This window comes from Eschrichtius robustus, chromosome 2 (genome assembly GCF_028021215.1).
Source record: "Eschrichtius robustus isolate mEscRob2 chromosome 2, mEscRob2.pri, whole genome shotgun sequence".
NCBI classification, from domain to species: Eukaryota; Metazoa; Chordata; class Mammalia; order Artiodactyla; family Eschrichtiidae; genus Eschrichtius; species Eschrichtius robustus.
Genome location: NC_090825.1, coordinates 9451537 through 9475223, shown reverse-complemented (window position 1 = coordinate 9475223; position 23687 = coordinate 9451537). Strand labels below are relative to the sequence as shown.

Genomic DNA, 23687 nt, shown 5'->3' with positions numbered 1-23687 from the left:
AGAAATGGAAAAACAGTTGTCATATAGGTTGTATTAGTTTCCTCTTGCTGCTATAACAAATTACTGCAAGGGGGTGGGGAGGCTGAGCTACTCTTGTGACATTCCCAACAGGGGAGTTGAGGCCACATGCTGAGGCTTGTTTGATTGGCAAGAGTCTGGGAAACCATATTTTCTGGGCTTAATCAATGTAATTTTACCTGGCCATTGCACTAAAGAATTTGAGGTTGTTTGGAAAGAGAATGGTAAGGTAGCTGTTCAGAAACAAAGGGTAATTTTTCATACCCACTGGCCTAGACATACCACATGTGCAGACCACAGTGAGTTTACATCCCATAACACACAAGGGGAATAGGTATGGTAAAAATGGTGGCATAATCCAGTTGTGATTGTATAAACTAAGTGAAAGCCCCTTGGCCAACCAAGGTCTAACATGCTCAAAACTAAAACAAAATAGATTTGCTAGAGATTTTCTAGAAATAGATATTGCTAGCAATATCTATATTAACAAAGGAGGTAGTAGGAACTGGTCCCCTGGCTCCCAACACCTCCTTATACAAAAGATTTATTTTACCAAAGCAAGTCAGCTTTTCTAGGTCAGCTTTGTAGATTATTAGGGTCTAAATAGAATGTTCTCCCTATGGCTTTGACAGTATCCAATATAGTTCAGGCTAATAAGGAAACTCAGTGGGCACCAGGGATTTCAGTGCTGTCATTGATCTGGAAAATTCTTTTTTTTTGCCTCAATTCCAATTTCTGAGAAAAAGCCAATCTCAATTGGCCTATACCCGAGAGACCATACGGTCTATTGTAACAGTTCTCACACAGGATATGTTAATTCTCTTACCCGTGGCCAAAATTCTTGTGAAGGGACTCACTGATGATAGAAGATACTCTGATATATGACTTTGATGGTGTAATGATTATCAGGCCTATAAAAGAGCAGGCCAACAGAATTGCAACTAGGGTGACTCATGACAAGGTGAAGCTGGCTTGTAAATTCTGCAGAATTATGAGGGGTGACCCAACAAGGAATATTTGAAGAATCAGGGCTATTTTTCAATTGATGAAAAATATTCTCCTGATGCCACCCTGAAATGAATAAGAAACATAATACTTGGTAGAACTCCTTGGGTCCTGGAGAAATCATATCTCAAATCTGGGGATATTATCAAGTCCCATTAGAATAAAAGAAAAGAAGGGAAAAGAGAAGGAAAAAAAGAAAAGGAAAGAAAGAGAGTCGCTTTTGAAGGTCGTCCCAACAACAAAACTTCTTAAGGTCTTCAGTGGATAAGAGTATCGAGTATAACTTCAGATGCCTAAAATCCACACTTCTTTATCCAAACAGTGACAAATACCCAATGAGACTGGAGTTTATGGCAAAATCGAGTAAGGGCAGCAGAAAGACAAACTTAAGGTTTTGAACATACTGACTGCCTCACTCCACCTTTAGGTATTTACTTTGTAGAAGGTGATCTGTGGCTTGCTCTGGGCACTAGTAGAGATTGCTTGCATCTTCAAGAGACATTTGAGGCCTGAAATTCCTGTTGAGCCTTGGAGAAAACACTGACATAGAAAGGGTCTGTCCCAGAACTCTCTGATTAAGTGCAAGGATTTGCTCAAGAACCTCTAGGTTTGGCTTACCAAAGGTGTCCACTAGATGCATGAACAGGATGCCTTAGATGCCTTAGAACCTGGGTTCCCTGCTTTATCTCTTTTTCATCCTCTTCTATAGAGAAATCAGAGGCCCAAACTATGCCTCCTTACCAGAACAAGTCCAGCAAGAGCAGGACTTGCAGACAAGAGCATTAAAACGATGGAGGAGGAACACTTTGGGAAGGCTGCCTCCTTCCAACCTAGTTTTTCAAAAAGTTAATGTTAACAGGACAAAAACCAAAACCAAAACACCAGAGTTTATCTTCCTAGTTGGCCATGTTGTAGTCTTCTGAATGATCATCTGAAATACTAGTTATAGAGAGTCATTCATTACTCATATAGACAGGGTCAGCCATCCAGTGTGCAACCTGCCCCATTAGGAGGACTCTGTCTTTCCTCATTGAAGTTATCTCAAGAGAGAATCATGTAACACTGACTGGTGTGCAGTGGCCAGTGGATTAGCCATTGAGTCCAGAAAATGGGCAAAGAGCGATGCCCTATCCTTGGTACTTCTTTATACAGAGCAAATATACAGAGAGATATGAGACTGCCTTGGTCCTACCAGACTTAAATTTGTCCAGGTGATCTAGATACACGTCAACCAACAGCCAAAGAATAAGCCCTGGTGGTAAGGCAGGAGGTGATCTGTTGGTCCTGACTATGTAGACAGTAGCTTAGGCGTTGGAAATGGCTGGGCAGAACAGCCCTGTGCTCTTCCACAAGTGGGCTGATAGAAGCAGTGAAGCCTGGAGGGCAGCTCATGGACACATGATAGATCAACAATAGATCGACAATAGATTGACTGAGTCCAACTATGTATGGGCTTCGTATTGCTGCTGTAACAAATTACCAAAAACTTAGTGCTTTAACAGAATGTAACTTTATTATCTAATAGCTCTGGAGCTCAGAAGTCCAAAATTGGTCTTACTGGGCTTAAATCCAGGGCTGCAATTTTTTTTTTTTTTTTTTTTTGGAGGCTCTAAGGAAGAGTTCGTTTTCTTACCTTCTCCTGTTTCTAGAGGCTTCCCACATTCCTTGGTTTATGGCACCTTCGATCTTTAAGGCCAGTGGTAGGTCGGTGAGTCTTTCTCATGCTGCCATCCTTCTGATTCTGACTCTTCTGTCTCCCTCTTCCTCTTATGTAAAAGAACTTCATGAAGACACTGGGCTCACCTAGATCACCCAGGATAAACGCTTTAAGGTCAGCTGATCAGCAGCCTTAATTCCATGCACAGCCTTCATTCCCCTTTGCCATGTAACGTGCATATATGTAGGCTTCAGGGATTAGGATGTGGACGTCTTTGGGATGGGATGGAGGCATTATTCTGCCTACACAACCTGTTAGAGCAAAGAAACCCTGGGAAGCCATACCTCTGACTGAAGGATGCCACGTGACCTCCGGCTCTGTGGAGCTCTCTGCCTGCAGATAAGATTCTGGATTCTTCCCACTAAGAAAGCATTTTTCCCTTGATTAGGTTGGCTTTGTCACATCAGTCTGTTTCATCTTGATGGCCACGGGGTCTCGAAAGCAAGTGCACTGATCATGTGTTGGGCAGGTGCCAATTCTTGTTATGAAAATTCCCTTCCAAGTATTTTAACATAAATCACAATTTTCTTCATTTTGTCATTCAAACTTGCCAGGTCCCCACCCCTGTGAGCATGGATATCTATATTAATAAATATCCCACAGTTTTTCATATTACCTCGCAGAGTTTCCAAAGCTAACATTTTTCTCCTTTTTGCTAGTCTTCCAGGCTCTAGATTTAATTTTTTTCTGCAATAAGCCTCCTAAGAAATGAATCAATAGATGATAATTTGCTTTGCAATTTAGATTTTTCCATTTTAGTGTCTTAAACCCTGAAGAGTGACAGCGGAATGTGAAGATTTTGAATTTTGAATAATCTTCCTTATTGTTCTGACTTTTATCTGTCTCTTTACTGTTTAGCCCAAGTTCATCTAATGGAAATTGGATATTCAACTATGGGCCTGAGTGCTACACTATTTCACATGCTTTTATATGTTTTTTTTGCATTAAAGAAGACAAATTTGCATACCTATAATTAGCTAATATATTCAGCATTGGCTCCTATAAACAAGATGCAGGTGTATGTAGTGCAGAAGCATTTTATACATAGTGTTGACTTTCACTTGTGGGAAAAAGTACTCTCACTTCATGAAGTGAAAAGATAAAGTTATAAGAAAAACATTTTTTAGGGCTTCCCTGGTGGCGCAGTGGTTGAGAATCTGCCTGCCAATGCAGGGGACGCGGGTTCGAGCCCTGGTCTGGGAAGATCCCACATGCCGCAGAGCAACTCGGCCCGTGAGCCACAATTACTGAGCCTGCGCGTCTGGAGCCTGTGCTCGGCAACGAGAGGCCGCGATAGTGAGAGGCCCGCGCACCGCGATGAAGAGTGGCCCCCGCTTGCCACAACTAGAGAAAGCCCTCGCACAGAAACGAAGACCCAACACAGCCATACATACATACATACATAAAAAGAATGTAAGCAGACAAGAATAGCATTAAAAAAAAAAAAAGAAAAACATTTTTTAAATGTGCATAATATTTGCTGGTCCACTCTCATATTTACAGTTGTACCATATTCTAAGGTTCTAAGATCTCTTTTTAGGCACCAGAAGTTTTTGTTCTTAAGTTTTAATTTGCTTGCTTGGCATATGACATTTCTCCTGAAGGGTGGACTGTAAAAATTGGCTTTATTATTTCAAAATTTCAAAAATTTCATCATCAAAACTGCATTTGCTCAAAAAATAATATGGATCATCTGTGTGCCAGGTAATTCTCTCAGCCCTGGGGATTCAGTGTTGAACAAATCAGGCAAGATTTCTGCTCTCACAGCTTTATATCCTTCTGGGCAGGAGTGGGGCAGAAGATCAACAAACAAGTATGTATATGAAATGTAGCAGGTGGTAAATGGGAGCGAAGAAGGAATCCAGAGATGGGGACGTGGACCGAGAGAGGAGGGGGAGGGGTGTAGAGTGGACGTGCTAGTTTTGATGGTTTATCAGGTTGAGTGGATTCTGACTGACTGCTGTGTGTACAGAATTTCAAAACAAAACAAAATTCTCCCCTAAGTCCCTGCTTTGTTATTAGTGCTCCACATCTACCAGCCTGTTAACAACAGAATATAACTGTTGATTTCCTTCTAGTCTGGAAAAAAAATGTATGCAATAGCGCACGTAACTCGTGTGAAAATTCTTAAAGAATTAAAAATGCAAACCAAAGCATTTATGTATCCAGCATGTTTTAAATGCATAATTAGAAAATCAATAAATAAGACAGAAAATAAGGAAGCTTTTTAAACCTGGGATATTGTATGTTGAAGATTTTTAAAAAGAGTGTCGATAAACTATGCGGAGAACTAAAATCTGAAAATAGGGTAAAAGCATTTTATTCTTTAGAATCGGGGTTCTTATCATTTAACCTGCTACACTCCAGGACTGAAGATCTTTGAACCGAAATTATTAATTTAGAGAAATAACAGTCTTCTCAGTCTCTGTGGCTGTTTTGTTTATTAGAAGGTAGAATACCTACTGGGCAGGTCCTTTAAACCCACAAGTGTGAGTTATAAAAACAAGGAAAATCAGTGCTACAAAACTTAAATTGGAATAAAATAATTGAAAGAACTGAATGAATCCCACGTTGGTAGGGGCAGGGAAAGGAGACATTTCTGAATTGCTTTCCCTTTTAAATATGTACATATAGGCGTAGCTCAGAGATATTGTGGATTCGCCTCCAGACCACCACAATAAATGGAAGATCGAAATAAAGCAGGTCACACAAATTTTTTGCTTTCCCAGTGCATATAAAAATTATGTTTACGCTATAATGTAGTTTATTAAGTGTGCAACTGCATTATATCTAAAAAACAATTTCCATACCTTATTTAAAAAATACTTTATTGCTAAAAAATGCTAACCATCATGTGAGTCTTCAGCGAGTCACAATCTTTTTGCAGTTGATTGCTGATCAGAAATCACCAGAACATGGTTACCAGAGGGCAAGGGTTGGGGGGACGGATAGTTAGGGAGTCTGGGGTTGACATGTACACACTACTATATTTAAAATGGATAACCAGCAAGGACCTACTGAATAGCACAGGGAACTCTGCTCAATGTTATGTAACAACCTAAACAGGAAAAGAACTTGAAAAAGAATAGATACATGTATATGTATAACTGAATCAACTTTGCTGTACACCTGAAACTATCACAACCTTGTTAATCAACTATACTCCAATATAGAATAAAAAAGTTTAAAAAATAAAAAATAATTTAAAAAAGAAATAACGATAACAAATATAATAGTAATGAAAAAGTTTGAAATTTTGCGAGAATTACCAAAATGTGGCACAGAGACATGAAGTGAGCAAGTACTGTTGGAAAAATAGCACCAGTAGACTTGCTCAACACAGGGTTGCCACAGACCTTCAACTTGTAAAAAAACACAGTATCTGCAAAGCACGATAAACCGAAGTACAATAAAACGAGGTATGCCTGTATAAATGTATATTTATTTGTTTATACATATACATTTATTGGTAACTATATTTGTTATATATTATTATATGTGTGTAACACTCTAGTGTATATGTATGTCAAATTATAGACATGGGTGTGATTTAGTACTAATCACTTACTAAAATTACTAGGGCAGTTGTGATGCTGTTAGAATTTCTAAGGTACCATCCACCTGATGCCTGGAGTAAAGTCTCTTTCTTCATAAAGGATGATATACGGGTTTAGGCTGCACTGCATTGCACTTGACGGGATTTCTTAGTACCTAATTTTTAAAATTTCAAAGGTCACAGATGCACCAAACAAGTGTGTTTTCTTATTACACCAAGATCCAAGTGTCATATAAATGTTCTTCTTGGGCTGATGGACAAAATGAAGAGTGAATAACATTTAATCATCTGAGCAGTATCATTGAATAACTCATATTTCAAGATGCCATGTTGCAGACGGATTTCCCTGGTAACAGCTTTCTTTGTGTTCAAGAGAAACATGGGGGGAAATGAGGTTGACATGTTCCGGTTTGTGGATTCTCAAAAGCGCTGGTCACAGTGGTTGAACCCGACAGATGGGGAGCTCTGAGTGGTGGAACTTATGGTTTTACCTTTTACTCAGCTTCTGGGATCCCCTGCAGCCTCCACTCTGATTCTGGAGGCAGAGCTAACTGGAGAAGTATGAGATGGGCTTCTCCAGTTTCCTTGCTGGGGCTCAGAGCACAGAGCTAGCAAAATAAGAAAATCAAAGTTAATTTAAACAAATGATTGAGAGATGCAGGAAACCCAGCATGCATGTTACACTCTATAAATTCCCAGATGCCAGGAAAGTGGTCAGAAAATGTTTGATATCTAGGATATACTTCTGCACGACACATAATGCCTTCTTTGTGACACTGTCAAGTTAATTCTCTTGCCTCATTGCTACAACTATCATCCCTCTGCTCTAAAAGCATGAGTGGGTCTCCACATCCCAGCACCTGAAATTTTCCTTGTTCTTGTGGTTTTCAGTGCCAGCCCTAGCCTGGCCCCTTGCCGGCATCCCAACACTTCCTGGGTCCCGCCTCTGGGAGGCGCTCTATGCAGACAGATGCTCCTCTCCACGTGCCTCCCATGCTCTCCCACCTCCACTGGCGATCTCGCTCTTCAGAGCCATCATCCGTGTGAGCTGCAGGAATCCTGGGCTATTGGCCAAAGAAACTTCCTACAAGCATACCATTCCCTTAAGTTCAGCGATTTTTCTTTAAAATCCCACAGGTCTTATATTCTACTTCGTAAAGTGTCCAAGTCTGATTATAAAATAATAGTAGTAGTAATAATAATAATAATAATACCCCCCAATCTTTGGGTAAATTTAAGGGCCAAGAAGATGCACCGCCATCTAACACACTGATGCCTACTCTTCCCCCCCAACCCTACCGTAACTTGTCCCCCACTTTATAAGCATGGATTATCCCAAGCATTTTAGAATTTAATCCTGTTCTACACTGTATAGGTCACCAGTTTCAAACTTCTTAAAATCAATTCAGCTGTTATTTCTTCCAGAAGTAATTCCCCCGCTCCACTTCCCAAGGAGGCTGGTTTCATGCCCTTCCTGTGGGCTTCAGAGCACCTTGTTTTTTCCTGTGCGTGTCTCCTGTCAATGAGATCCTCAAGGAGCATAGAACGGTGCTTAGTAAATATCAACTGAACTGAACAAAACTAAAATTCTTTTCTCAACCAATGTTTACTCCAGTAAATGTTGGCTTGTTGCTACCACAAAAGAGCCTATGAGCAAATATATCTTCAGGACATATAGGTGACTTTGTCACCTAAAATAGAAAAAAAAGAAAGAAAAAAAGACATATGCACATCAGGAAAACACTTAAGCAAATTTTATATTCTGTACAATTTTTGTAGGTATAATGAAAGTTTTACTTGATATAGTTTAAATTTTTAAAAATTTAGATATTTAACGTAAAAATAAAATAAATGCATAGGAAAGTTTTCTCTACATATCTATCATAACTCCTTTTGATGGAATATGTTAGGTTTACTTTAATATTCATTATTTGTCATAACCATAGGCTATCTAAGATATGAAACAATTTCTCTGTTATTGCTATGTCTGTATTTAGCATAATTTTATATTTTAGAAAGATGTTCTTTTCCATCTGGCAATAACAGAAGAATCACAATTTTTTAAATGTGTGCTTTCGTAATGCCAGTGAAATAGAAATTTAAATGAGAGGCTGTGTCTTTCATAAACACTTTGCCATCTGTCGGTCAACCAAGAACTACTATTGTGATGATTATCAACATACTTGTTTTATTAAAAATGAAAGGCCAAAAACCTTAGTCACTAGTGATTCCTTTCTTTCAGTCAGACCCCATATTTTTCCCATTTTTCTACCTGCAACACAGATCTAGAATTTCACCATTTCTTGTCACTTGCATTCCCATCATTCTGATCTAAAGCTACCGAGTTTCTCAAACCTGGACAATCTCACTGGTGTCCCTGCCTCTATCTTTGGGCCCTTACAGTCTGTTCTCCACATGGCACATGCAACAGTCTTTAAATAAGCGTGTTAGGTCAACTCTCATTCCCATCTTCTTCAGAGTACACCCAATGCCCTAGTGGCCAAAAGGCCCCAGATCCAGCCCTGCACCACCTAGCTGTCACCCCATCTCGTCTCTCCTTCACTCTGCTCCAGCCACACCGACCTCCTTGCCCTTACTTGGGACCCTCCATCACTCCCTCGTGTCATTGGTCTCTGCTCAAACATTCCCTGATCATGGTACCCGGACTGGCCCCGTGCAACACCTTCCTGCATGCTCCATCCTCTTTTCCTCTCTTCTATATGGTTCTTATCACCAGAGAAGATCTGGGTTTTGAGGGGCTTAAAGCTTGTACAATTTGATGGATCCTCTTTAAGGATCAAAATTATAACTAGAAAATTGCTAGGTCCTCCTTCAGGTAAAGCTGCCTCTGTTTTTCACTACTGAAATGATCTTATTAGCTTCTTTGCTGGTTTCTTTGGTTTCTGATTCCTCTACAGATATTTGGACACCTTTAAAGGAAGGACCTGGTCCATCTCCCCCACTCTGAGCCCAGCACCTGAACAGACTAGCCATTCCATAACCATGAGTCAAAGAGGGACTGTCCAATCTGTAAAACAGTGAAAGCTTTGGGGGTAATATTTGTGGGCTTCCTGCAGTCACATCCTGAGATCCTTTAACAATTTTTAAATAGTTAAGTTATACATCTGCCTTACACAGGTTTGTGTTTTCAAAATTTATGTGCGCTCATCTAAAATTCTCTTTTGAGATGCTAAGTATCGGAGTTTAGTGTTGCCACTTACGATATGTTAGACTGAGTTCAGTTTGGAACACAATAAGGGAGACTTTTATTGGAGGCATTCTTTGTAATTGTCACTACTTAGTGATTTTGTATCTTGTATCTGCAAGAACAGCTCAAAACTTACACCAGGTAATGGAAACCATTAGCCATATTTAGAACATTTGAGTGTGTCTGAGTGGCATCTTTAGAAAACGAATTTGTGGAATCGCCTGAAATTCTTGCTTGTTAAAAAAGAAAAGAGGGGCCTTTCCTGAGTGCTCTTACAGAATAATGTTGAAACTCGCAGCAATCCTGAGCGCCCGGGAGTGTTTGTGGAGGGTGTCAGCTCCCAGTCTCCAGATGCACAGTTCTGAGGCCCCTTTTGACCTCCTGCCTGCTTCACGGGTGGCAGCACGTTTTTCAGTAGAGAATCCTGCTGCTGGCTTTTCATCCACTTAGACTGACTGTATTTCATTCTGCAATGGGGGAACGTCTAGAAAACTTCTCTGTTTATGATATCAGTTAACAAGAGGGGAATCGAAAGGGCCAAGGACTCTGGTATATGTAATTTGTTTGCAATGATTCAGGTGTTTTTTTCCTTTTAAAGTGTCTTGTAAAATGCGTCGCTGGGTGGAATAATGATTCACGTTCAGACCAAAAGAAAGGGCTTTTCCCCTTTTACCTTTATCTCTTTAAATGATAGGATAATGAGGGTGATGAGAACGTGAATGTTCAAACTGCTGTAAAACAGATCATTTCAGAGATTTTGATGGGAAATAGTTTTCTTTAACCAGAGATATGGACAGGAACATTTTACTAATACATAACTCGTACAATATCAGCTACTTCTCTTAAATTGAGGATAGTTAAAAAAAAAAAAAAGGTGGGCTTCCCTGGTGGCGCAGTGGTTAAGAATCCGACTGCCAATGCAGGGGACACGGGTTCGAGCCCTAGTCCGGGAAGATCCCACATGCCGTGGAGCAACTAAGCCCGTGCGCCACAACTGCTGAGCCTGCGCTCTAGAGCCTGCGAGCCACAACTACTGAGCCCGCGAGCCACAGCTACTGAAGCCCGTGTGCCTAGAGCCCGTGCTCGGCAACAAGAGAAGCCACCGCAATGAGAAGCCTGCACACCGCGATGAAGAGTAACCCCCGCTCGCCGCAACTAGAGAAAGCCCGTGCGCAGCAACGAAGACCCAACACAGCAAAAAATAAATAAAATAAAATAAATAAATTTATAAAAAATAAATAAGTAAAAATTTTTTTTAAAAAGGGAAAACATGTTCAGATTCTCCCCTACCATTTTGTTATATGTTCATGCGGTTACCTCTGTGATGGTCTTCACTGCCAGCTGAGGTCAAGTTCAGTGGGGTGGGAGCTGGATTTGGAAATCTGTCCAGGGTGACAAAGAATCTAGGAGTGTAGGGGCCTTTGGATTGGAAAAATAAGGGAACTCACATAACAATAATAATGTAGTTGTAGACTTGTTTATTCTTTCCATGTCAGTTTCAAAAAAAAAAAAAAAAACACCAAAGAGCTTTCTGCTAGACACAGAGATGAAACCGAAACCCCTACTCATCCTACATCATGGCACATGAGTAGCATCTGGGAAAATCTACATGAAACTAGAACCTTCACAGTCATTTAACTTGTTACTGGTTATATGTTTTGCTGCTGGTTGCATTTTTTTATGTTTATTAGAGGCTAATTTGTTAAAATCAAAACATGGTCCTTCTCTCTTTTTGCCTAATAATTCTCTCTATATTTCAGGAAAAAAAAAATTCTCTTTTTCCCAGAACTAGTATCACCTCAAAATTATTTTGAATGCCTTATTTTTTTTCCTGGTCAATTCAGTTACTCTAACAAGAAAAACTATTGCATTTCTGTTCTTCTTAAAATATAGATCATTAATTCACTGTACTTCCCTTGGAAATATATCTAGCAAAATATCTCAGGGGTTCAATATTGATACAGCAGACTTTGATATTATTTCTTAAACATGACCAATACAATTCACACAGCTCATTCTAGAATAAATATATCCCTTATATAATCTCATTAGTTGTATACCAGAATGGATTAATGACATATTCAATAATATTCAGTTTATACACTCAACGAAATTGGTGAAGTTATAACTCTGAATTATATGCCTTTCACTGATTCTATCATATGTTATATAAGCATATTATTAAGTTGAGTCATATATTGACCAGGTAATAAGTCAATTAAGAACATCCTTTAACAAGTTGATACAGTGGGTAGTTCCTTGACAGATATTTACTGAGCTCATTGTTAAACAATTCACATTTGAGATTTCATTTAATCCTAAAAACAACCCTATGAGACAGGTTCACATTTTGTTCATGTTTTACAGACATTTAAGTAACTTGCCTCGGGGTACACGGGTTTTAAGAGAAGGAGGGATGATTTGAAGCCAGTTGCTCCAGCTTCATAGCCAGCACCACCAAAACACAATAGACCCTCTTTCTAAAACATAATTTAAAAAGAAACATAATTCATCTTGGTTTACCTGTTGAATGGAGAAAGTAGATCGTTTCCCACAACTGTAGAGAGAGATGTATTTTCTCTCAAACTTCTCAAAAATAGTTTCTATCATAAAACCGAAAACGATTTTAGCCTTTAAGAATTGTCCTTCTATTTTACTCAGAGGCAACTGCATGTACATACATCAACTCAAATTATACAGAAACTCCAATGGCTTAACTATGAGGACGAGAGGTGGAGTTCGTTGAGGTAAAATATGTATTTTACAAACTGATAACCTTGCAATTTCTGCATCAAAGTTGACAGTGAGATTCAGTTACCTCTGGTTAAGCCTCTGGTTTCAGATCTACAAACTTTGTATCTTCCAGTAGCTTTTTAAGCAGAGAAAGTTACTTAATTTTTAAACATTCATAAGGAATATAAAACAACTGTATCTTTTTTGCCAATTTTTCTAACCAACACCATTGAAAAATAACAGTTAATTGGAAATTTACTGAAATCACTGAGTACTTCTTTTTAGTCAGCTTTCTATAAACCAGTTCCCAGACATTGTGCCTTGATCATAAATATCTAGAGCAAGAGGAAGTACTATGTGTTCTTAGTCCTGCAGACTAGGATTTAAATTTACTTTGCACCTCAGGTCCAGCCTAGTTTCTTTTAGCACGAAACCAGAGGCACGAAAATATATCCATTTTGCTTCCAGTGGACTAGATCCCAGAGAGGCAGAGAAATGTATACCCAGGTCCTTAGCTGTTTGAGGTCCTTATCTCACCAACCAGAAGGTTAACAAAAGGCTACTCCAGTCTCTTCTCTCTTCTAATCCCAGCTCCAAATTCCTCTCCCTTTTAAATGCAGAGTAGGCGAGCAATCTCTTTTGTTGCCATGAACACCTGTAGCCCATGCCCTCAGGGTCTCACTATCCTCAAACTAACCTTTCATACTATTTTTCTAAATGAAGACAGGTACCTCCCAAGAGGAATCCTGTTCCCTGATAACTTTTCCACCCGATAATGCGTCATCATCGTCATTAAAATTTTATGAAGGCTGTCATTAACATACACACACTGCTTTACTTGGGTATGTTCTAAATTATTCATCGATGTTGATATCAACTTAATGATAATAGCTAATTCATTTGGTAAATATAGTTTCTTCTCAATAAATGCAGATAATGTTAAGAGCACCAGATCCATTAAATGGTGAGGCCCCATTTTTTGCAATGGGTGTTATTGCATTACTCGCATTTTTCTTGTATTTAATTTAATGGCCCAACCATTTGTTTTCTGAATTAAAAGGGTTTTATATATATTATATTCTGCCTTGTTATGAAAGGACAAAGAAGAAAACCATTGCATCCTACTCCTGAATGATTTTTAGATAATCTTAGTTCCAGAGTTTAAATTGAAAAAAGCTCTTTTAAACAGTGGACTGGATAGCAAAGGTATGTAAGCTCTTTTCATTCTTCCCTGGTGCAAACTGGATGAGCTTTACTGATTCTTTGCGCATACATCCCAGCTTTCATCCCCAAGAGACTGTCTACATTAGGTTTAAGGAGGTTCTCTTTGTAAACAACCTAAAACGACAGGTAGCAGGGCGAAGTTTTGCTTTGTTTGATTGGTTAATTCATTTTTATTTCCCCTGGGTATGGGGTTCATCAGCCTCCAACTTTCTTACTTCTTATATAGATTACTCTCTCCATCTAAATTCCTGAAGTTCACAGCTTAGCAGAGAAATAAACATGAGCTATTGGCACAGGAACTAAAGTGGACCATGTATCAAAGAATCATTTAATAAACTAATTTAAGATAGTCTAATCAGATTATGTATGAAAAGCCCTTTCCAGTCATTCCCTGTCAAGTTCAAGAAAGTAGGAGATGTGAGATTTGTTCAGTCCAGATCCAACTCAAGCTATTGTTTCCCTATATGTATTTCAGTATTGATAGTTTTTTTTCAATCATTTGTATTAATGTAAATAAATTGGAATCACACAGTCAGAATGAAAAGAGAAAGAAACACAACAATAAGATACTACTACAACCTAGTAGAATGGCCAAAATGCAGAGCACTGACAACACGAAATGATGGCGAGGAGGTGTAGCAACAGGAACTCTCATTCACTGCTGGTGGAATGCAAAATGGTACAGCCACTTGGAAGAAAGTTTGGTGGTTTCTTACGAAACTAAACATCCTCTCACTGTACAACCCAGCAGTAGCTCTCTTTGGTATTTACCCAAAGGAGTTAAAAATTGATGTCCTCACAGAAACTTGCACACAGATGTTTATAGCAGCTTTCTTCCTAATTGTCAAAACTTAGAAGCAACCAAGATGTCTTTTAGTAGGTGAATGGATCAACTACGTTACATCTAGACGGTGAAATGTGATTCATCACTAAAAAAACACGAGCTGTCAAAACCGTGCAAAGACATGGAGGAATCTTAAATGCATACACTAGGTGAAAGAAGCCAGTCTGAAAAGGCTGCTTACTGGATGATCCCACTCGATGACATTCTAGAAAAGGCAAAACCGTGGAGACCATAAAAAGATCAGTGATTTCTCCAGGGGTTAGCGAGGAGGTGGGGGGGAATGAACAGGCAGAGCAAAGAGGGCTTTTAGGGCAGTGAAATTATTCTATGTGACACTATAATGGTGGATACATGTCATTATACATTTATCAAGACCCACAGACTGTACAACATCCAAGAGTGAACCCTAATGTAAACTGTGTACTTTGGGTGATAATGGTGTGTCAGTGTACGTGCACAGATTGTAACAGATGTAGGGCTCTGGGGAGGATGTTGGTAATGGAGGAGACCGTGCATGTGTAAGGACAGTGGTACATGGCAAATCTCTGTACTTTCTGCTCGAATGTGCTGTGAACAAAAAACTGCTCTGAAAAATAACGTCTATTAAAAAAAACTTTTTAAAGAGAGAGAAGGAAACTGACATACGATAAGCACTGTACCATTCTACCACTCATCTGATCCATATTTATGGACTCAGCACTCTATGACAGGCATTCTGCTAGTGGATTTGATTTTGTTATGATTTGTAGAGATTGGATATAATATTATATAGTATTCTATTGACTTGGTTTCAATAATAGTAAACCTAGAATTTTTTAAGGTTTGACTTTTGAAGAATTCCGCATGAGGATAATGAAGGCAGGAAGAAGAAAGGGTGCACTGGCCTGAAATGACAGCACGGGGACCAAAACAAGGGCCCCGCCTCTTGGATGTGGAGTGATCGACGGGGAGGATTAAAGAAAAATAGACTGCTTTAAAGAAAAATAGTGGGAGAGGAAGTAAAGGTACCTTTTTAAAAAGGAGAGTTTCCCCTGATCATCTTTCAAAGAGAATTGTACTTTGTTAATGTTTACAGTGGGTTTGTTTGGAGCCTTATAAGAGTTTAAGGTTGGACACAAGAAGAAACTAGAAGAATTGGATGCCAGGAGAAGTTGAAGAGAGGGAGGATCCAGGGGAAAAGCAGAGGGGAAGTGAAGAGGGCAGCATTGGACCCATCCATACCACCAGAGGTCCTGCAAGGAATAAAGACCCTGCAAGAGAATGGAAAGTCTGCCCTATGGCTCTCTTTCGGGTCCTGCTGGGAGCGGGGAGGCTGCAGGAGGGGGCAGAACCAAGGATCTGACCATCACATTCACGTCTGTGACGGTCAACTCTGACGAATGTTTGGCTTCAGAAAACTGAAGTAGGATTCTCATATGCTTAGGTAAAATTCAGTCCCAATAAAACAAAAGTTTTTTTATATTGATGATCCGGTGACCCTCAAAATAAGAGCAAATGAAAAAGTTTATCATCTTATTTGTGTTGCTCTAAATGGGTTAAAATAGGATTGAAGGTTTTATTATAAATTTGGATATATGGCATTCATTAGGGTCACACTGAAAACAGCATTTTCTCATACATTAAGAATTGATATTGCCTTCATTTTGAATACATTTTCCCTTTTAAAGCTTTGGAATAGTATTTTAATAGCTTAATTCATTAAGTTATATAAATGGGAAATATATTATCATAAATTAGGAATCTTAACTATAATATACAGAATAACTAAGGTAGAGAGATGGATTTACTGTACCATTTACCTTTAATACGTAACCAATTGGTGAACTGTAAGAATGGCTTTATAACCACTTTTATAATAGTTTCATCATTATTAAAATAATTGAACCTAGATAATTTTAACGTACAGCACATACATGCAAACACAAACACATTGAGAAAATGACATTCATAGTTTAACCTTTTTTGTACAAATGGAAATAAAAATAAAATGCATGTGTTAAAGCTCAGATGTATTTACGGGACACGTGTATAGCAATAGACTTCATCTCTCTTGGGTGAGTGCCAAGCAGGCCCTGGGTCAAACTGTAAGTTGAGAAAAAGTGGTTTTCTGATCCTTTGGTAGCTTTTTCTAATTGCCCCAATGGTCCCTTTAGCCACCTTCCACCGGTGCTGTCACCAATGCAGACTGTACAGGCACCTTGGGGACATGAACGCCTGTCTCTACACCCCTGCCCCCCTCTGGGGGTGGAGGTGTGTGGAGGTCTCCTCTCCTCTGTCCCTGGTCCTGATCTCACAGGAGGTGTGATACCACAGTCATATTTTCTAAATTAGGGACTTAGAGTCCATGAGTTCTGGGAGGATTTCAGCTTGCTCTGTTTTCATTTGGTTGATGGGTGAAAATAATTCCTCCAGGCATATTCTGAATCATGAGATGGTCCACTTTATGTGTGAGACATGCATCCTCATTTTTTTGTAAGCTGGTCCCAGAAGAGCTGCAGTAGCCCCTTGGAGACATTCTTAGATGTTTACAAAAGGGCTTTTTGTTTGTTTTGTTTTCCTTTAAAGAGGAATATTACTCAGTTTTGAGTTAGCTGACCTGAGAAAGAAACACTGCTGTAACAAGTAATCCACGCTCCCTCCGCATTTACTCAAATACTTACTGAACTTCTACTATGTGCCTGGCATTGATTGCACTTGGAAGAGGGACGGGGATCTACCAATGAACAAGACAAAGAGACTTGCCTTCCAAGAATATACATTCTAGCAGAAGACAGACAATAACAAGAAACGTAATAAAGAAGTTAGGACAAATGCTATGAAGGATTCTATGATAGATTAAGGTGAAACAAGACTGCTGGATTAGGGAGGTGGTGTGATTCAGATGGCAATTTTAAATAGTGTAGCTGAGTGGCCTCCTGGAGAGCATGGCACTGGAGCACCGTTGAAAGAGTCTGGGGATCCAGCCCTGTGCCCCTGCACATCTATGGGATGAATGAGTTTTCTGTAATCAGAAAACTAAGTAGGGAAGGTGTCAGATTATATCCATTCATGCCAAATTATAATTCTTCAACCCCTGAGGGATATTGAGGTTAAAAAAAGGAAAGAATATTACTGAGTATTACTGAGTGAATTGTATGTATTCTTCTTCCAAATGCAGAAATATTCAAATACAGCTCTGCTAATGAAAACTCCATGAAATGGTCTGTATGTTAACTAGACAATTTGTTTGCAGTCTAAATTTTGAAATGGGTCTGGCTATTAAAGGACAGCAAGGAGAAAACACATCTGGAAACATAGCGCAAGGGCTTCTTTTTTTTTCATTTACTTATTTAAAATAAAAAAAAAAAACATTTTCTTTGGGTAAAAAGAACACCCAAATGTAATATTATTTTACTGTTGTTATTAATCAAATACCTACGTTACGCAGAACATGACTTGGTCCTAGTGTTCAGACCAGCTGCCATTGTGGGTGACATTCTTAGTTTCCAGGTCTTCTCAGATGAAAAGACTTGTGTCATTTCTGGTTTTTCATTTGGCTTCTGGTTCCTTTGAAAGGTTGGGAGCATTCCCCTATTAAGCATAATTTTCACATTTTGTACAGCAATCCTGCGGCCCTTTAAGACAGCGGTTACATTTAATAAGTCTTAGGAGTGAGAAGCATTCTTTTGCCCGTCCATCTGCTTCATGTCCTGAGTATGTGGCATTTTTTTTTTTAAAGATTTATTGATTGATTGATTGATTTCTATGTTGGGTTTTCGTTTCTGTGCAAGGGCTTTCTCTAGTTGCCGCAAGCGGGGGCCACTCTTCATCGCGGTGCACGGGCCTCTCACTGTCGCGGCCTCTCTTGTTGAGGAGCACAGGCTCCAGATGCACAGGCTCAGTAGTTGTGGCTCACAGGCCCAGTTGCTCCGCGGCATGTGGGATCCTCCCAGACCAGGGCTCGAACCCGTGTCCCCTGCATTAGCAGGCAGATTCTCAACCACTGCGCCACCAGGGAAGCCCGTGGCATATTTTTATAGAGAGAAATGGCTGAGACACCCATTGGGAGGTTAAAATCACCTTTTCAAAATTCTGCGCCTCGAAAGGAAATGCATTTGAATTTTTATTGGTAGGATATTAAAACAAGTAAAAGCAACAGAATCTAAAGAGAGCAATAATTTGTTTTCTTTTCACTTTGTAAAAGGCCTTCATTCAGTTCAGCGTAATTAATTGTATTGATAGCAACTACCTCATATGGGAAACCTGTTGGGGTTTAAATAGTGAAATCATCCTCTCTAAGGCAACCTTCCTTTCTCCTTTGCTCTTTCAGATAAGGAGACAAGGAGGTATTCAGCTCCTGGTGGACCTGCTGGACCACCGGATGACGGAAGTCCACCGTAGTGCCTGTGGGGCGTTGAGAAACTTGGTGTATGGGAAAGCCAACGATGACAATAAAATCGCCCTGAAGAACTGTGGCGGCATCCCGGCGCTGGTCAGGTTGCTCCGCAAGACCACCGACTTGGAGATCCGGGAGCTGGTCACAGGTCAGAATCCTTATTAACGGCATGACTGACTCTCAGATAAATTTCCCATCATCCAGCACGGTCACAATGTGCTCACCAAGTATTATGGTCCCGGCCTCTCTGAGAGCTAATAACACCAGTCGTCCCGATGTGTCTCTGTAAATAACAAACGTGAATGAAAGGGTATCAGGTGTCACGCCGGTAGATGGGTCATATTAAATAACTAGCATCCAGTAAACATAACCCTCCTAAAATTCAATGACCGTATTTCAGTCTTTGTCATTTGATTTAGAAGTAGTTGACATCTTACAGTGCCCATGGGTCATGATTAGAATGACATTAATCATAATTGGTGAAAGGACAGGGCATGTGAGTTATTGGTAATCAGGTGTATATTTCTGGCTTGGAGTGTGGTTAACGATAGAGAGCTTATTGTACTTAGCAGTTAATTTCTTGGATAAAATATTTATGCCTAGTAAAAGCCCCCAGGTTATATAATATTACAGATTAAGGAATTTCTCACAAGTGATCATGAGAGAAAGCCTTTCCATGAGCATAGGACTTTGGAGTTTTGTGAAATGGACATAATTATGGTAACTACCGTATAGAGCCATAGGATTAATCAATGAAAAAATGTAAAGCATTTAGCACATGCCTTTGTGGAATATGTATGGATACAGGAAACATTAGTCATTTGCTATCGCCCCTCACTTTTTAAATGTGCAGTTTTACTTGTTGGAGGGCTATGGGTATCGGTGGTCTCGGTACAGAATTTCAAATCACTCTTCTTGATTATATATATAAATGCATATATTGCTGTTCTATGTGATAGTTGTTTTCTGGCTCATCAAAGTACTCCTTCAAGTATTTGGCAAGGGGATTGCAAGGTTGACTCTCAGAGAAGGATCTTTTAATTATCCATGATTCCACTGACCTTCTGTCTCGACTCTAAAAGTTCCTTGAAACTATGCTGATGAGCATATGCACACCTGCTCATTTAAGAAAATACATTACCGAAGCTAGAGTCATAAATATTTGTTCATTCTTGGGTCAGGACTCCCAGCTGCAGCATATTTTCTTTAACTTACACCCTTTAAGATTATTGTCACATCTCCTTTGCACTCTTAGCTAAATTAGAACTAGACTCCCAGTTTTTTTTTCCTTTTGTTTTTTCTTTTTTCTTTCTCTAAGTGGAGGATTGTCTTTGTGGGGAAAAAAAAAGTTGTCAAAGGTTGTGTTGTGATAGTAATGTTTCACACTAAAGTAGCATGGGGTGACATGGTCAGGGAAGGAAAAACTGTTGTTATGCACATATTATGATGTGTAGGATAGTTTGGGGATGAGTGAAATAACTGAAAGCATACCCTGCCATTAAAGTTATGAACACCTGTGCTTATTTTTATGGATCATGTTTAAATTGGAAATGCCTGCAAGTGAAAGGACTCAACGTGCTTGATGGAAAACAAACACCATGGTGCTTCTGTGCATTGGTTTCCTTGCCAGTGGATGTATGAGGCCAACACAACTAAAGGAACACCCTGCTGTGTACTTACGCATCCATTTCATGATTTGAAAAGAATTGGACTCTACCAAAATTTGGATTTGCTCCAGCACAAATCCCTTGTCTTGAAGCACTCTCTGTGATGGCTTATCTCATTGCCAGAGAAACTCAGCCCCATGCAAAAGGTTGAGGTGTTGATGGCTTCAATCAGAAAGGAGATGGCAGCAGTGCCTGTGCCCCATGACGCTGTCTACCACAGCACGTCCTGCGCTTCTTGTGATATTTGAAGCTGCTATGAAAGAAACGAAGGCTGGCTCCTCCCTTGCCTTTAGCCCTGCTTCTGACAGATGCTGGGTGTCACTCATTATGTGCCCCTGAGCAGCATCAAAAATTTCTCTGTGAGCCCCATTTGGAAACATCAAAGGCAGATAAACTCTTCAGAATGTCCACAAGTTTCCTTTCCTGGTGAAGCTTCGGCTGTAGGAAAGATGCTTGGACTTGTTATACCTAGAAAACGTATGCCTCTTATTCTGCTCCTTTTGAGAAGAACAAAAGTTTGCACCCATTATCAAATCATGACCCACTGTTTCCTCATCAGCATGAGCTTGTGGCCCAGACTCTCTCCTACAAAAAATGCTGTCTTCTGCTATGACGCCATCCAAGCCATCAGAGCCGAATGGATTCAGGGTGACAGTGGTTGCTACTTCAATAGATGTTTTCTGCCTTTCCAGAGGCAGGGTCTTATTGTGCCCGGCTGAACTTCAGGCATGAATTTCACCTTTTTCAAAGAAAACTAGGTTGTCAAAACATTTAGACTGGCTGAAGCTCCTGGTTTTGGGAATTGCCATGGTGGATGCTGTTGAAAAACAACAAGCACGTTGGCCAAGCTACCCCTCTAGGAAAGGAAGTCCGAGGCAAGCATCTAGGAGAGCAATCCAGCATGGAAGGAATCGCCGCCGCAGGTCAGTCTTTAGTGACAAAGCCTTCTAAGTTTCCACGCTGGTGGAAACCTGGGGCCGCCTGGAAGCCTGCCAGGCTCGCTGATTTCCATTTAAACGGAGCGGCAAGATGCAAATCTAGCCAAAGCTGACTCGACTGCCTGAAGAAAAAGTCAAATGAGGCGAAGGGATTCACCGCCGAGAGGCTTAGAGAGTCATTTTCATCCTCAGCACCAGCCACGGTCAACCGCCAAAGTGAGCTGCGAGAGCTGGGATTCCGCTGGCTCCCGCAGAGCTTTGAGAAGCCACGATTTTAGTATCGCCAACCCAATTTAACTTCAAGGTTATCCAGTCCTTCATTTCTCTTATGCGTTATCCTCTTTCCTCTCCTCTGAGAGTCTTGGACTCAGCTTCTGTGCACCGGTGCCGAATCGAATCTCGGAGACAGAGTTTTGGGTGAAGTAGAAAAGAATAGCTTTATTGCTTTGCCAGGCCAAGGGGACACAGCAGGCTCCTGTGTGTCCCCGTGCATCCTAACCCAGGGGGATTTGGTGAGGAGTTTTATAGCCATAGTTCAAAGGTGGGGTTGCTGATAAGATTAGGGTGTGTGCAGGGCCTGCACTCCTTTCATCTGGTCTCAGGTGATCTTCTTGATGAGCTTCTCTGGTTCCTTTTAATCTGGCCTCAGGTGGTCTTCTCTAGAATGAAGAATGCTGGCATCTTCCATTTATTGGGGGTTTTAGTTCTATAAAGAGCTCAAAAGATATCGTTATGTATATTCCTTGAGGTGAACCAGTGCCCTGCCCCAATGCTGCACTCTTGATTCTTGGCTGTTCCTCCCTTGTCTCTATGTTCCCTCCCTTCTCTGATTAGCAAATGTTTGAATCTGCCCTTTGGGACCCAGGGAAGGTCATGGAAGCTGCAGTCCGTTCCCTACAAACAAGGAACGGGGCCGGGGCGGGGAGGGGGGGACACAGAAAGGCTTCTGTGCCTAGGAGCCCCACAGGGTCCTGCTCGGTTTCAGTCTCTGCCCAAGTGTGATGAACTTTCTCCTCCAGTAAGCCTTCCTCTGTGAGTGCGGGCCTTTTGCTCATTCCTTAGCTGCTCGTTTCTCAAATGCTTTTGGATGTCTGTGGGCATCGGGTGTGTGCTAAGCCTTGGACATCTGCACGTGCAGGCTTGGCGGTCAGCTAACCCACACCAGCACAGCCACCTTGATGCTTCTGCCAGCGCCTGCTGTAATGGTTGGGGACCCTGCTGTGAACTGTCACACCCTGGCGTTACTGGCTGCTAATCATTAAAAGAGATGTCCTGGCAAACGTGTCCATGTTTTAGAAGCTTAACTAGACGAGCATAAAAAGAGGTGATGGCGGGCTTCCCTGGTGGCGCAATGGTTAAGAATCTGCCTGGTAACGCAGGGGACATGGGTTCGAGCCCTGGTCCGGGAAGATCCCACATGCCGCGGAGCAACTAAGCCCGTGTGCCGCAACTGCTGAGCCTGTTCTCTAGAGCCCGCAAACCACAACTACTGAGCCCGTGTGCCACAAGTACTGAAGCCCATGCGCCTAGAGCCCGTGCTCCTCAACAAGAGAAGCCACCGCAACAAGAAGCCCGCACACCGCAACGAAGAGTAGGCCCCGCTCGCCGCAACTAGAGAAAGCCCACGCACAGCAACGAAGACCCAATGCAGCCAAAAATAAATAAATAAATTTATGGGGAAAAAAAGAGGTGATGGCTTTGGAGGGTGGAGTAGAGGGTAAAAGGATCACTTCACTTCTGTTGTCACAAGGACCCTCCTCAAAAGCTTTTTGGAATTAGGTTAGAGACTTGTGCATGAATCAAAAAAACAGTGATTCAAACATAACAACTCTGCCCATTACTTCCTTTGTAATTCTTCAGCAGACCTAATCATTCAGCAAGGAATAAAGACATCCCAGGCCCCTCCCTCTAGTACGCGAAGTTTTTTCTGTTGTATTTTCCTTCCTGCCTGTTAGTGAATTTGTGAAAACAGGTGTGCATTGAAAAAAAAATTATAGAGGAAGGGAGGGTGACAGACGCTTTGAATTCGTCTCTAGATATTTACAAACTAGGATATTTTGTAAACAAATATTCGAAAGAACAATTTTAATGATTTAAAAAAAAAATAAAGCATGTTTATAAACCAGACTTTAGATTAGACTTAAGCTCTATATCCAGAAGGATCGAGAGCAACAAATTATAAACAATAAAAGACTAAAAGAACTAAATGACTTTGCAGAACTTTACATTATTTACTGAGTATTCCTTGGCAAACAGTTTGAACAATAATAAAATGTTAAAAATTGAGGTATTTACATGCATTTACATTCAACACCTAACCATGCTTGCTTAAAAAAAACAGCTGCCTGTTTGCACTTCAGTATCTATTCATAGCAGAATATATTTTGCCACTGCCTGTTAGG

General features: G+C 40.5%; 1 protein-coding gene across 3 annotated transcripts in view; it reads left to right on the top strand.

Annotated features, from left to right (window-relative positions):
- Positions 1-23687, top strand: part of CTNND2 (catenin delta 2) — a 779068-nt gene that overhangs the window by 535419 nt on the left and 219962 nt on the right. For all 3 annotated transcript variants that reach the window (XM_068531918.1, XM_068531937.1, XM_068531926.1), the window contains one exon: positions 18615-18828. In XM_068531918.1, the coding sequence (XP_068388019.1) occupies positions 18615-18828 (214 nt within the window). The remainder of the gene's footprint in view (positions 1-18614; positions 18829-23687) is intronic.